We start from the raw sequence: 13,415 nt of genomic DNA on the forward strand, positions 1-13,415 counted from the left end.
ATATAGCTTGGCAGCATAGTGCCTGTCTGGCAAGCTTCAGTCATGAGTTTGATTCCCAATAGCAAAAAAAGCTATATGCCTGAGAAACATAAAAATAATAAAATAAAACCTTGTCCTGGAAGACATTATAACATAAAAGTGAAGTCAAATATAAAGTGTGATAAAAAACTATGGTGAACATTCAAATTTTTTAAAAATTTATTATTTTAAAAGATACATTGCCATTAATTCCCCTCATGGTTCTCCCCCTTCTTTAAACATACTGATTGCATCTTTCATGAATCTCTTTAGTTGCACCATCATGACCATCTGAATGTTTTGAATTGATTCAAAACATTTACCTTTCATAGTCATTCTGACTTTGGGAAAGAGCCAGTTGTACAGTGGCAGATCTGGTGAGTAAAATGGGGTAAGGACACACCGTAATGTCTTTATTTAATAGAAATCGTCACCAACAACTGGCCAATGAGGAGTGATGATAAAATTCAGTGACTGTTTAAATGTAAAAATGCATTACAGTAAAAGACACGATGCCATTAATGCCTCCAAAAATACTCATCCTTTGCTTCAAATGCACATTGTTGGTGATATGTTTTTCACTCTAACTTTTTAGAATTTAAACATTCAGTGCATCATTCAATCACCCTTTGTAAGTTTAACAGAAATACAATATGCCTGTCTATGATAAGTTATCTTTTTTTTTTGTCTTTTTCGTTTTTCTTGGTACCAGGGATCGAACTCACGACTGCCTGCTTGCAAGGCAGGCGCTTATGCCCCTGAGCTAAATCCCCAGCCCCAAGTTAACCATCATTTTTACAATAGTTTTACAACTCAGGGCGTTCACACTTAGCTATGTCCTCAGACCTTTTTATTTTAGTATGATTTAGTGTCTTGCTAAGTCACAACATTGCCCAGGCTAGGCTTGAACTTGCAAGCCTCCCATCTTAACCTCCCAGAGTACCGCAATGACACATGTACCACCATGCTTAGACACCTTTTCCTTCTTTGTTCTAGGTGAGTTCCTCAGATCTCCTAAGGAGCACTAATTCTCTCCTCGGCATCATATAACCCACTAATGTCTGCTTTTTAACGTCAACCCATCCTTTATGCGTTCTACCCGCCCTTCCATTAAGGTTTCTCTACCCTCTTCTATCACTTAAATTATTTTACACACGTCTATTGCATAGTTGCATCAGGGTCTTCTTGAGTGCTGCCAGGATCTCTGTGCTAGTTTTACTGTCAGTCCATCCTCAGTCCAAACCTCCCTGGCAAGAAAGCCTCATTTGCCCATGGGTAGGGGAGCTTCTTCATGAGAGTTTCCAGTAGGTCATTTATCTCCCAAAGCCTGTTTAATGCTTTCTCCACCTTAGGAAAAGTTTAGATTCTTTTTTTTTTTTTTTTATCGGTACCAGGGATCGAACTCACGACTGCCTGCTTGCAAGGCAGGCGCTTATGCCGCTGAGCTAAATCCCCAGCCCAAAGTTTAGATTCTTTATCCAAAGTGATGAGTTTAATTCAAAGCATGCTGATTATGGCTTTTACTGTCTGAAAGGGTCTGAGTTTAGTAGAAAATAAAATATCCTTATAAAGGGATACTGGATATAAAGCACCCATCACAGAGATTAAAACATAGGAACTACTTATCAAATGTTAGTGCAACGATCTAGACTTGCACATAAGGCTCTGTGGAATCCCTTCAACCCTCTCCAGCTGTTTCATCTTTATTAAAGCTGTTTTCCCAACTCCATGAGAATGAATGCATGCTGAGTATTCAAGATGAATGCTACTTTAAATTCCATTTGTTACTATAAGTATATGCAAATTATTAAATTGATTCTGGCAAGATTTTAATTACTGGTTTTAATTTTCTGTGATTCTCTGCAGATCGTATTCACCTGTCATTTGTAGCAGCTGGGCTTAATCCATCTCCTACTATGACCAATTTTTCTAAGGCGATGATGAAGCTACTTCTAAAATTACACTTAGAGAGGAGTTGTAAGGCAATTATTAATGATTACACACCATTCAGGATGCTATTTTAAAAACCAAGCTAACGTACCACTGTCATTCTCCTGAAGAGTTTTCAAAGACAAATTAATGAGCTGACATTGAAGCACTAGAATGCTGGTAATACAACTGCCACAGAAAGATGTAAATATTATTTCACTGTTTGCTCACTTAAAACATCATGTTTCACAGTTAGCTACCAAGATTTCCTTTCAACAGACAGATGCTCAATAAAGCTGTAACATTATTTTAAGATACGAAAGTAACCTGCCCTCATAGGTCACGTGATTTTTTAAAAATGTTTATTCCTTACCTCTGAACTTCTTGGGAGGGTTGGCAAGATCCCCGGCCTCTGGATGTACCACGCATCTGTCATCCACTAACCTGAAAGAAGCATGTTTACGTTGTTAACATCATCATATTCATAAAGCACGGCTTGCACGAGGACATCATATAAACATTTACAAGGAGTTTTAGTACCATTCTTCACTAAGAAACTTTAAAAATCATACACTGATCAAAAAAACCTGGCTGTAGGGATGTTCATTAAAGCCAGGATTATGAACCTGAAAAAAATAGGAAGCATTGCTAAGTGTAGGAAACTAGTTAGATAAATCGCGACAGAGATAACCATGGAACACTGCACAACTACTTAAAATTCTACCGAATGAAACGCACAAGTCTTTCAAAGGTTTAAAACATGCCGTGAAAATAAGCATTAACCGATCTGTAAGATATCATGATCGCATATGCTTAACTACAGGCACAGGCGTCCAGAGTGAACATAAACAGCTCAAAATATAATATTCCCATAACACACACATCTCTATAAATACACATAGAAATATGCATACAAGAATGGAATACAACAGAATTTTGAATGGTTGCATTATCCAGTTTCTCTTTTCCTTTCTCTCTGCACCCCACCAGTGCGTGATAAAGAATGTGTAAGTTTATGAGATCAGGCGTATGGAGTGTCAGTGAAGTAGGTGACACTGTAAATTCAGCCTACATTCACATTCTGCTCAGCCACACACTATCTAAGTGACTTCTGGACTCCTTTACTCCCAAAAAACAAGGGCAAGAGGACCTACGTTACAGAATTGTTAGGAAGATGAAATGATTTCTTATTCTTAACATTTCTGGCTTATAGTCAGTCCTTAAGGAAGGACTTAGTTGACTTAAAAACAATCAAGAACCTTCTCTGACTTATTCTCCATCACCCTCTGCTTCTAGAAGGCCTCGTATATAACAGGTGTTCCATAAATATTAGTCAAATGAATGAATTACCTTTGCAGTTAGAAAACCCATGCTGAATACCTGTTAAAATATTTAAGAAAACTCATGGTCCAAGAGGGAAAAGCTGAATCTGTGAACCGAGAATCAGAAGACATGAATCTCATGTTCAAAGAGAAAAAAATCTAGCTACCAAAGACTCACAAACTCATCTCTCCGTGGAATAAGTGTTGGGGATAACTGGTGGTTTTTCCAGAATACTGTGAATTGTATCTGAATTAGTTACTTGTATGTGAATTCATCTGAATGGAGACACAATGGCAACTTCCCTTTTTTAAAGTATTTACCTGACTTTCTAGCATACATCAGCTCCAGCACAGAATAAACTCTTCGAACAAGGATGACTAACCAAGTCAGAATGAAACTTTTAGTTCCCAGTTTATCTAATGACCAGAGATAAATACTTCCTAAATCACCAGACTTTTCTATGGGATTTAATTTCCACAAAACAAAATGCTAACTTGGTCAAGCAATACCAATCTTTCTTACTTTTTTAATATGTACTTCATTCCTGCCAGTTGACTAAAATGTGGTTTTATAAGAGTTGCCAGGCATGCAAGAAATTCCTTTTAAGAGTCTTCAGAAGCAGTTTTCTTAGAAACAGGAAGTCACACTGGGTCAAGAGAAAGCAAACCCCAAACTCCACAATGTCCAAATTCAGTTTGTTTACATCATTCTGAAAGGCTTCAAGCAGTCCTAAGAATATCATATCATACTTAAATTAAGATTCTATGAGGGGAAGGTCAGCCTTTATAATAGGACATGACATTTTAAGAATTCAAAATATGATGACAAAAAAGCAGTCCTGTTTATAGCATATAAAAAAATACAGAGTAAGCAACACTGACACCGTGCCTAACCATCCCATAGATGTACTGGCTCCCACTGAATGTCACCAGGTGGCACCCCATGTGCTAGTGAACATAAGAAAATGGGAACCAAAGCTAAAATCAGATCTTAGCGCATGTAGGCAAACATTTGTGTCTATTCTCAATTACTGAGAGTCCCATTAAAACCATAATACTTAAGAAATGACTTCAGCTGTAAGAATTAATCCTATTCCTTCTACACAAAACTTCTGTGAAAATCACAAAAGCAATCATTTCATCTTATAGACTTACAGAACTAGAACCAGTTTTAAAGAGAATAGAAAGAAGCAGAGGAATGAAGAATCACAGGGTATTAATCAGTCGTAAGACAACTACAATCATTGATGCTAAAGAAAGTCAGGTAAGATTCTGACCGCAATCCTTGCATTGACTTCTGGAATGTCTCTCAGCTCTCTCTTTTTGACTATCTACCTCCAAAGTCAGTGTATTTACCATGTACCACACTCAAATATCAATTAACTTAACAGTTCATTGAGTATACATAGTAAAAATGTCTCCCGTTCCAGCTCTTATAGGGTACAACTGACAAGTCATACGTATTTATTTGTACAACCTGATGCTTTGATATCTGTGTACATTATAGAATGATTTGATCAATCTAATCTTACTTACCATTACATTTTATGGTAAGACCATTTAAAAGTTTACTCTCAGCAATTTTCAACTGAAGGAAACATTATTATTAAGTGTCGTCACCATACTATAGATTAGGTTGCCAGAAAATTCATCCTATCCAACAGAAATTTTTCTATCTGTTGAGCAGCATCACCGTATTTCCCCCCACGCCTGTCTGCCGGTCTCTAGCAACTATCATTTGATGTTTCTAGGAATCAACTTTTCTAGATTCCGAATACGAAGGGGATCATGCAGTAGTTGGTTTTCTGTGCCTGGCTTATTTCACTCAGCGCAATGCCCTTCAGGCTCATTCATGCTGTTACAAATGACAAGACTTCCTTCCTTTTTCAATGTTGAATGGCATTCCACTGCGTGCGTGCATACCCAAGCGCACGCGTGTGTGTGCGTGTGTATAAACTGCATTTCATTATACATTCATCAATAGACACTTCCTTTGTCTGCATATTTGTTGGCTGTTGTCAACACTATAAACACAGCAATGTGAATGTCTTTTTTGACATATTGGCTTCATTTCAATACCTGAAGTGTGGATTTCCATATCATATGGTAGTTCTATTTTTAAGTTTTTGAGGAACCTCTGTGTTTTCCATGATAGCTATACTAATTTACATGCCCACCAGTAGGGATAACATGAGTTCCCTTTGCTCCACACCCTTGCCATCAATATTTGTTATCTCTTGGTAACAAATATTTCTGGTAATAGCTAATCTATCAGGAATGAGGTATATTCCATTATAGTTTTACTTGCATTTATTTGCATTAGGGATTCAGAGCATATATATATACAAGCATTAAGTTATTATATATATATATATATATATATATAATAGATAGAAATATATATAAAATATATCTCTTGGAAGTATATTTTCCAATATATATATTGGAAAATGGCTATGAAGTTCTTTGCACAAAATCATAATAAACTTCATTTTTTAAAAAATTTAACATCATCTAAAAGATAAATTTTCCATTGGATGAAAAAGACCCAAGTTATATGCCATTTACGAAAGTCATACCTACAGCAAAAGGTCAGAAAAAGACACTGTAGGGAAAAACTAAAAAAAAAGAATGGCATGGTAGTGGTGATAATAGTAGAAAAATAGTTTTTGAGAGGAAAAAATAAAAGCTTTATTTGAGATAAAGAAAGCTGCTACATAATGAGAAGTATTTCATTCCCTAAGAAAGTATGAATATTCTAAATTTATATGTTTAAAAAACTCTCAACCAAGGGCAGCCACCATGGGGAACAGGAAGAGAATCAAGAAGCCAAACCACACCTTCCTGTAAGCCAGGTGGTGTGCAGGCTGGGAGAGAAGGGAGCAACCCACCACCCCCCTACCCTGCCCCCATAACCAATGGGCTGATTTGCAGGAAGTCACATTGAGATGATAGCAACTGAAGTAAAAATAATAATAATCATAACTTAATGCTTGCATTGTTTGATAGACTTTGCAGGCCTAAAGCTGGTAGTTTGAGCATCTATTTGGAGGCTAACAATATGCATTATAGCAATTGTGGGGATTTCCTTCTGTCTTATTTTTGAACTCCAGTGTTTTGTTCCACTTTACTGTTTTGTTTTATTCCTGTATCTGGTAACTTGAGCAACTCTTTTGATGATAACAGTATGCAATATAACAACCACCGTTAAAATCCTATCATCTTGTGTTGAAAACCTAGATAGCTATTGTTCTTTGTTGTTGTTGTCATTTTGCTTTTGCTGTTGTTTGCTTATTTGTTTCCTTCTTGATTGTTCTGTTATTCTTTTTCCTCTTTGAAATAAAAAAAACCCTCAAAATATATAAAACAAAATTTACAAAACTATGGGGAGAAATTAACAAATACATTATCACAGTAGGAGATTTCAACATCCTTTTCAATTACTGATAGGGCAAACAGAAAAAATTTAGTAAGACTATATGCTTTGAAATCTAAACACGCGATTTCTAATAGAAGCATGTAAAACTCAACAACTGGAGAAAATCTATTATTTCAGGCATATGCAATACTTTAATATACCAACTACCTTTACTATGTAAATTATGTGGTTTTCCTATCCCTACTCCATTTATAAAGAAAAATCTATAATTTACAGGTTTGGGATTTTTTTTAAAAATTTCTTTTTGGTTTATACTGAACTTTCATTAACTACAAACTCCACGCTCACCTGCCCTCCACAGGTTGAATGCCCTTCTCCAATCCCACCGTACTTGACATGTTATTACCTTACAGAACCACACTTCAAGCTTTGACGTTATTGCACTGTACCTCTAACTACATGTCTCCAACAAGAAGTGAGAGCCTTTTATAGCTTTATTTACTCTTTAGATGCTCACTGCCCTGTACAATGACTGGCCCGTAGTACGCGCCCAAAATATAACTGTTGAATGGGGAATTTATACATTAATGGATCATAGAAGTGGAGAAAATAAATTGCAAGTGACAAAATGATATAGCAGCCAAATCACAGGACAGAAAAATGAAGTAAATAGGCAATAATGATACAACTATTCATTCTTGGATTATCCCCTGAGCAAACCGTACAGTAACATTTAATTATATACTCTCGAAGTGTATCACTAAATAAGCTCCAGAAATAATCCAGGCAGCAAGAGCTCAAGGCAGAACAGAACAGAACAAAATAGAACAGTAGTTATCCAAAAACATTTCTTTGCCTTGAAATCTTCAGATGCCGCAGTTCCCTCTTTCTTTATGTTATCTTCTTCAAAAAGTATGAACGTGAGAACCAACGGCTACTTCCTCACTGATCGGACATAAAAGAAAAATATTCCTAAGAGAAAATAGTTGGCATGGGAAGTCCCCCAGCCAGAAAAACCTCTGGCAACTATGATCAATTCCCACTATCATTACAGCATGAGAAACTAGATTCCTGTTTCCAGAAAGTTGGAGAGTTTAAAGTTACCTTGTTAAAACTCCAAGCAGATGACTCTTATTCTTGAGTCAATCAGTAACTAGGATGTTTCTAAGAACTCTCAGAAAAGGGAAGCACTAAAAACGAAACAACTTCCCATTCTTACATAATTTCTTCAGAGACAAAACTTCCGGCATTTAATTGACAATGGCTCATTGTGAATAAATACGAGTTTTTTTAAACGTGCAGTTCTCATTCAAAGGTCACACCTGTAATTGATATAGAAGAAATCAATGGACATACGGCCTTCTTTTAAACCATTTCTGCACACAAAGAAAATAATCCCAGATTTATCTGTGGTACTAGCATCGTCTAGTTGTAGCTGGAATGACAGATAATCCATTTCTAGAGAATCTTATTTAAAGAGCAGACAGAGAACAGCTTTTGGAATGGAGTGAACCCAAAAATAATGGAAGCAATCCAATTATCTCTGATGGCAGAGCCAACTAAGGAAGAAAATAAAAACAGAAAAATCCGGTGATCGAAAAGAGCTACGTATACATACATTAAATCAAATTATATCCTTTGTTTCTAGATTAACTTTTTTCCAATCCCTGGAGGCAGAAATGATAGCACACTTAAAGCAGAATTTGTAATTAGTCCTAAGAAAGGCATATGTAAATGTAAGAGTATCCAAGTATCACTATTTCTAAACTCCTATCCTTCAAACAGAGATCATCATAACTAAAAGAAAAAATTCCTAAAGTGATACATATGGCAAAACGGGACAGAAGTCAAATATGAATTTAACATTATAGTCTTCTTTTTAAGATTTTTAGTATACAATTTTGTTTTTTCCATACCAAATGTAAGACCCTGGGGAAATGCCTAACTAGAAAATTGAGATTATAATAGTATTATTATAGGGTTGGTTTGAAAATTAACAAACTGATCATGCAAAATGCCCAATAATGAATAGCCATCATTATCATCGCATCATTAATGTTCTTTATTATAAGTGCCCACCATAAAGCAAATACTAAATAATGATTAACTGTCACCATTTTCACCATCAGTGGTATTTATTATCACCACTTAATTATTGAAAGAAGTTAATAAGGTAATCATCATAGAGAAAATGAATTGAAGCCTCTTCATAGAGAAATTCCTTCATTCCACAAATATTTACTGAGCAACTATCATTTACCCATCATTGTGTAAGAGCAAGCCAAACCAGCACTCTCGCAATGGGAGAATGAGGAAGAGACACAGAGTAAATCATAAATTACACAGAAGAGGTAAAAGACCTCAGGAGACACCTAGAAGACCTGTGCTCCAGGCAGAGAGAACAGTGGGTGCAAAGCCCCACAGCCGGTCCATGTCAGGCGTATTGCCAGGACCTGCAAAGGAGTTCATAGGGCTGACAGCATAAGGAGATCAATGAGCAGAGAGAAGATCAGAATCAAGCACTGGAAAGCCAGGTGCTACAGGACTCTTCCCGTCCCCACCCCTTCCTTGTGTAAGAAACATTTTCATTTGAAAGGTAAATTGTTAGCTGCTCTTGCTACCGATACAAACAAATAAAAACAAGCAACTGACATGATACCTATGTTAATTGTCTTATGCTAGTAACCTTTTGCTATCAGTCTGTATCCTATAACATCATATTTGTATATCTTAGAAGTACACAAATAAGATTGATTAAAATGAAATTGGTCTAGGGAGGAGTAGCTTAGGGTAGAGTTTGTGCTTAGCAACCTCAAGATCCTCAGTACCAAAACAAAAACAAAATCAAAACAAGATGAAGCAGAGATTATTTTGGAATTAGCACAGTAATACAGGGAAGAACAGTAAAGTTAATCCTATATATGTCTTTCATCTAAACAGCAATAGCCTTACTGGAGTAAATAATTGTCATGCACGTTGGAGAAAAATAGTTTTAGGGTGAGAACTCAAAAAATTCTATCTTAATTGTTCTCAGTTCTCTTGGTTATTGTTTCTGCAAGTGCTAGGACAAGTGGCTTGAGAGAATTACCCGTTGGGGGGGGCTATTACAGTAAATTGGGTGCAGTTACGTATTTCAGAGGCAAAAGAATTAGATTGTGCCTGGCACAATGTAAACGTTTAACAGTCGCCTTTTTAATTCAGTAGATCAGAATCTATTCAACTTCTTGCTGGGAGATTTTATGCAGATAGGAGAAAATATGACACAGAAGAAAAAAAAAAGACCTTGGAAGACAAAAAGAGCGCCAGCTGTGCAGGAAGCTCCGTGTGCTGGGTTAATTTAGATTCATCTTCTCCTTAAACAAATGTAATTAACCACCTGCTGTGTGTCAGGTACCGCACATGATTCTAACCAGTCTCTTCAATTAAGATTTAGAGGACAACCAAAAAGCATAATGCTGTGAAAATATTTCAAATAGATGCGCTTTTTAGTAACTAAACATGAAAAGTTCAGGACAAAGACCCCAACACACTGGAGACCTATGATTCAAAAGTTAGCCCTACATCTAAAACCTAAGAGTCTCCAGTTTAACCAGAGCTCACAATGACCTGAACAGAATTTAAATTATTATGATTTAAATAATGTGGTATTTAAATCACTGCAATCATCTCAATTTATCAAAATGTACCTTAAAGGCTCAAGTGTATTTAAATCATCCTAAGAATATTTTTCTAAAATATGCACGATGGTTGTAGAAAAAATAGGCCAGCGATATAGCTCAGTGACACAGCACCCACCTGCCAAGCACAAGGTCATGAGTTCGATCCCCAGTACCAAAAAAAAAGAAAAAGAAAAAAAAAATTTCTCTTCTATTTAAAGCAAAACAATGAATGCACTACTAACAAATTAATGCCAATGATATATACAGTCACAGAAAAAGCAATTGAAGTTGTAACTTGAGATCTTAAGTCACTGATGTTGACTAGCTTCTATTTTTAAAAGTACATAGAAAAAATAATTCAACAATGCTCATTCACTTTAAGGTATCCTTCTCCACCCAAAATCAACTTGCACTGCTTTCATTTACAAGCCCTGCCAAGCAGGGCTTGAGTCCATGCCAGTGTCCTGCCAGTGTCCTGCCGCAGGCACCAAGGGGCAGGCACGAAGCCAATTCCGTCACATACGGTAAATCTGAAGACAGCATGCTCCAGGATTAATTCTACGGGATTCCTAGAGTGTTCACAGTTTTTCCTTTGCACAAGTGTTGGTATTTACTCTCCTAATTCATAGAAATTTTGCAAGAAATATAGAAGTCTTTCCTTTGAGTGAGTAGTCCTGTGCCTTCTGTGATATCCAGAAACCCAGGTACTCACGGATATTTAGAGGATCTGCTGATGTCTCGAGAGCAACATATCAACTTCAAATTAAACCAACTGTAAACAACAGCACGTCTGTTACTTTTGAGTTTGCCCCTTTCCTGCTTTTGCCTCATCACATGACATGTTAAGGCCCAGCAATGGGACAGCTCCACACCCAAGAGAGACTACGAGACCAGGGCCCCTCCTCTGTCTCCCATCAGCCACACAGGGAGGTTGGTCCAGAAGACAGCCCTTCACCCATGCAGAGCCAAACTGCCTTTCCAGGAGCAGTCTGAACAATGCAAGAAATAATGGAGGAAACAAGGAGCATGCAGGGTCCACCTGCTTCTAAGATAAAGCATTGGGGAAGATGGGACGGCCCAGAAACCATTTTTTCAACTATGGATGAAAAAACATCTGCCAGGGAACAAAGCGTAGCAGAAGGAAAGAAATGAGAAAGAGATAAAATCCTTTTGTCGTCCACTGAGCCCTTAAGTCGAACCTCCTCTTGGGTTTCCCCAGCAATGCAAACCAACAAGCCTCTGTTTCGCTCGGATTCTTGTCCCTTGCAACAAAAGTACATGTAGCCATGGAGATCACAGAGCTGTAAAGAACTGATACAGCATAAAAAAGCAAAAAAGCCAGGCTAGCTACATACCGAAAAAAGATAAGTATGCATTTTGTCAATGACTCGCTCATTCAATAAATATTTACTGAGTGTTAGTTATAAACTAGGCACTGTCCTAGGCATGGAACCAATGAGCAGTGTACACCACAAGCTAAATCTAGACTTTCCATTTGTAAGAATTACTATTGCATGTTAATACAAGCACTCCTAAGCTTGTGCCCAATAAGTAGACTTCAGGGAAATTCAAAGACACTCAAATGTATGTAAAATATTATTTGTTCATATTTATGGAAAGTTGCAACATAAATTTTCCCAGCATCTCAAAGAGATGTATGACCCCAGGAAAGATTAAGAAAAAGAATGCAAAGAGGCTATAACCATACCTTGGGGTCAAGAGATCTTAAAATTCTTAAGGAAATTTAACTCTTTAACCTTAGCATAAAGTTATGTTCAAAGGAGTCCCATTCTACTCAATGAGCACTGCACAGAAATACCGTTTTCTTTAGAGAGTATCACAAATATTAGCACTTTAATTAAGGACTTAAACAGGAGCAGATGATAAAACAGAACCTCCCTCATGTTCAAACAGAGCTTCCTCTCCTCCCCTTAAATCCTGCTTGTGGCGCACATCTAACCTTGCAGGTGGGGTGCTGGAGAATGAACTCAGGGCCTCTGCAACCAGCTTCATGTCTCCCCACCTCTTGTTTTTGTTTTTTTTAATAGGATTTCACTAAGTCACTAAGGTTGGGCTCAAACTTGTGATCCTCTTGGGATGTTTTTGAGGGAGGCTGTGTTTTGGTTGGGGGGTTTGTTTGCTTGCTTGGTCTTTTTGAGACAAGGTCTCACTCTGAAGTTCAGGCTGGTCTTGAGCTCATTTTGTAGCCCAGGCTTATTGTAGCTTCAAATTTACAGCAATCCTCCCGGCTCAGCCTCCCAGAGTCTGGGATTACAGGTGTGCTCCACCATGCCTAATTAGCCCAATAATTATTAATAACCATCATCTCTGCTGCAGGAAAATAATTTCACAAAGATAAAGTCTTTGTAAAGTCATCATCTCCTCGCACCTTATGCCCTCCTCCACCTCTGCATTTGAGTGGGTGGTGAGAATCTCACTCTAGAGGCCAATTTTCTCTGAAGTTATAAGCTAGAATGTCTCTGTTTCACTCTTGGGTCTCCTGAACTCAGAAGAAAAGCAATCTTGCATTTACTAAATGGTTTTCTTCCAAGCTGATTCTGATCAGATTCCTCTGTAAATAAAAAAAATTTTAAAAACCCAAAATGAGGACCACTGCTTTCCCTTATTCAAAAAACAACTCCTCCAGAGATGCCTAAACTGCAGTTTGACGATCACCATTTTCCCATCTAAGATTCTGGTAAGCATGAGATTCATGGCTTTAATCCTGGGTACTCCTAGAGAACCAAAAGTAGGTTCCTTTTCAGTGTAAAACAACCTATTTTTCAACCTCTTACCATCCTGTAGAACGGAACTGAAATAATCAAACGGACACTACTTTTTTTAACCCCTTCCAAATAATTCACTAATTCATATTCTTCAGATACACACTACTTTCTCTCTGTCAGATAGTTCCCTAGGAACAATCTCTTTTGACATGCTGGCAACATTTTCCTAATTCCCTCCAAAATGGTATGAGCTTCCTGTTCTCCAGAGAAGAAAAAAAAAAGAAGAAAAAACGATGTCACCAACAGTCACTTTGCTCCTAAAACCTACCTTTCTAAGGCACGTGCTCTCCCTATTTTATAACTGTCTGCGTCTTATTCTCTC

General features: G+C 37.2%; 1 protein-coding gene across 3 annotated transcripts in view; it reads right to left on the minus strand.

Moving 5' to 3' along the window:
• Positions 1 to 13,415, minus strand: part of Itpr2 (inositol 1,4,5-trisphosphate receptor type 2) — a 424,566-nt gene that overhangs the window by 391,607 nt on the left and 19,544 nt on the right. For all 3 annotated transcript variants that reach the window (XR_010043892.1, XM_063238415.1, XM_063238414.1), the window contains exon 2: positions 2,321 to 2,391. Coding sequence is in view for 2 of the 3 variants with exons in the window: in XM_063238415.1 (XP_063094485.1) it covers positions 2,321 to 2,391 (71 nt within the window). In the remaining variant the exon portion in view is untranslated. The remainder of the gene's footprint in view (positions 1 to 2,320; positions 2,392 to 13,415) is intronic.

The sequence above is a fragment of the Cavia porcellus genome, unplaced genomic scaffold (assembly GCF_034190915.1).
Source record: "Cavia porcellus strain 051 isolate PalLab524CR breed Dunkin Hartley unplaced genomic scaffold, mCavPor4.1 scaffold_27, whole genome shotgun sequence".
NCBI classification, from domain to species: Eukaryota; Metazoa; Chordata; class Mammalia; order Rodentia; family Caviidae; genus Cavia; species Cavia porcellus.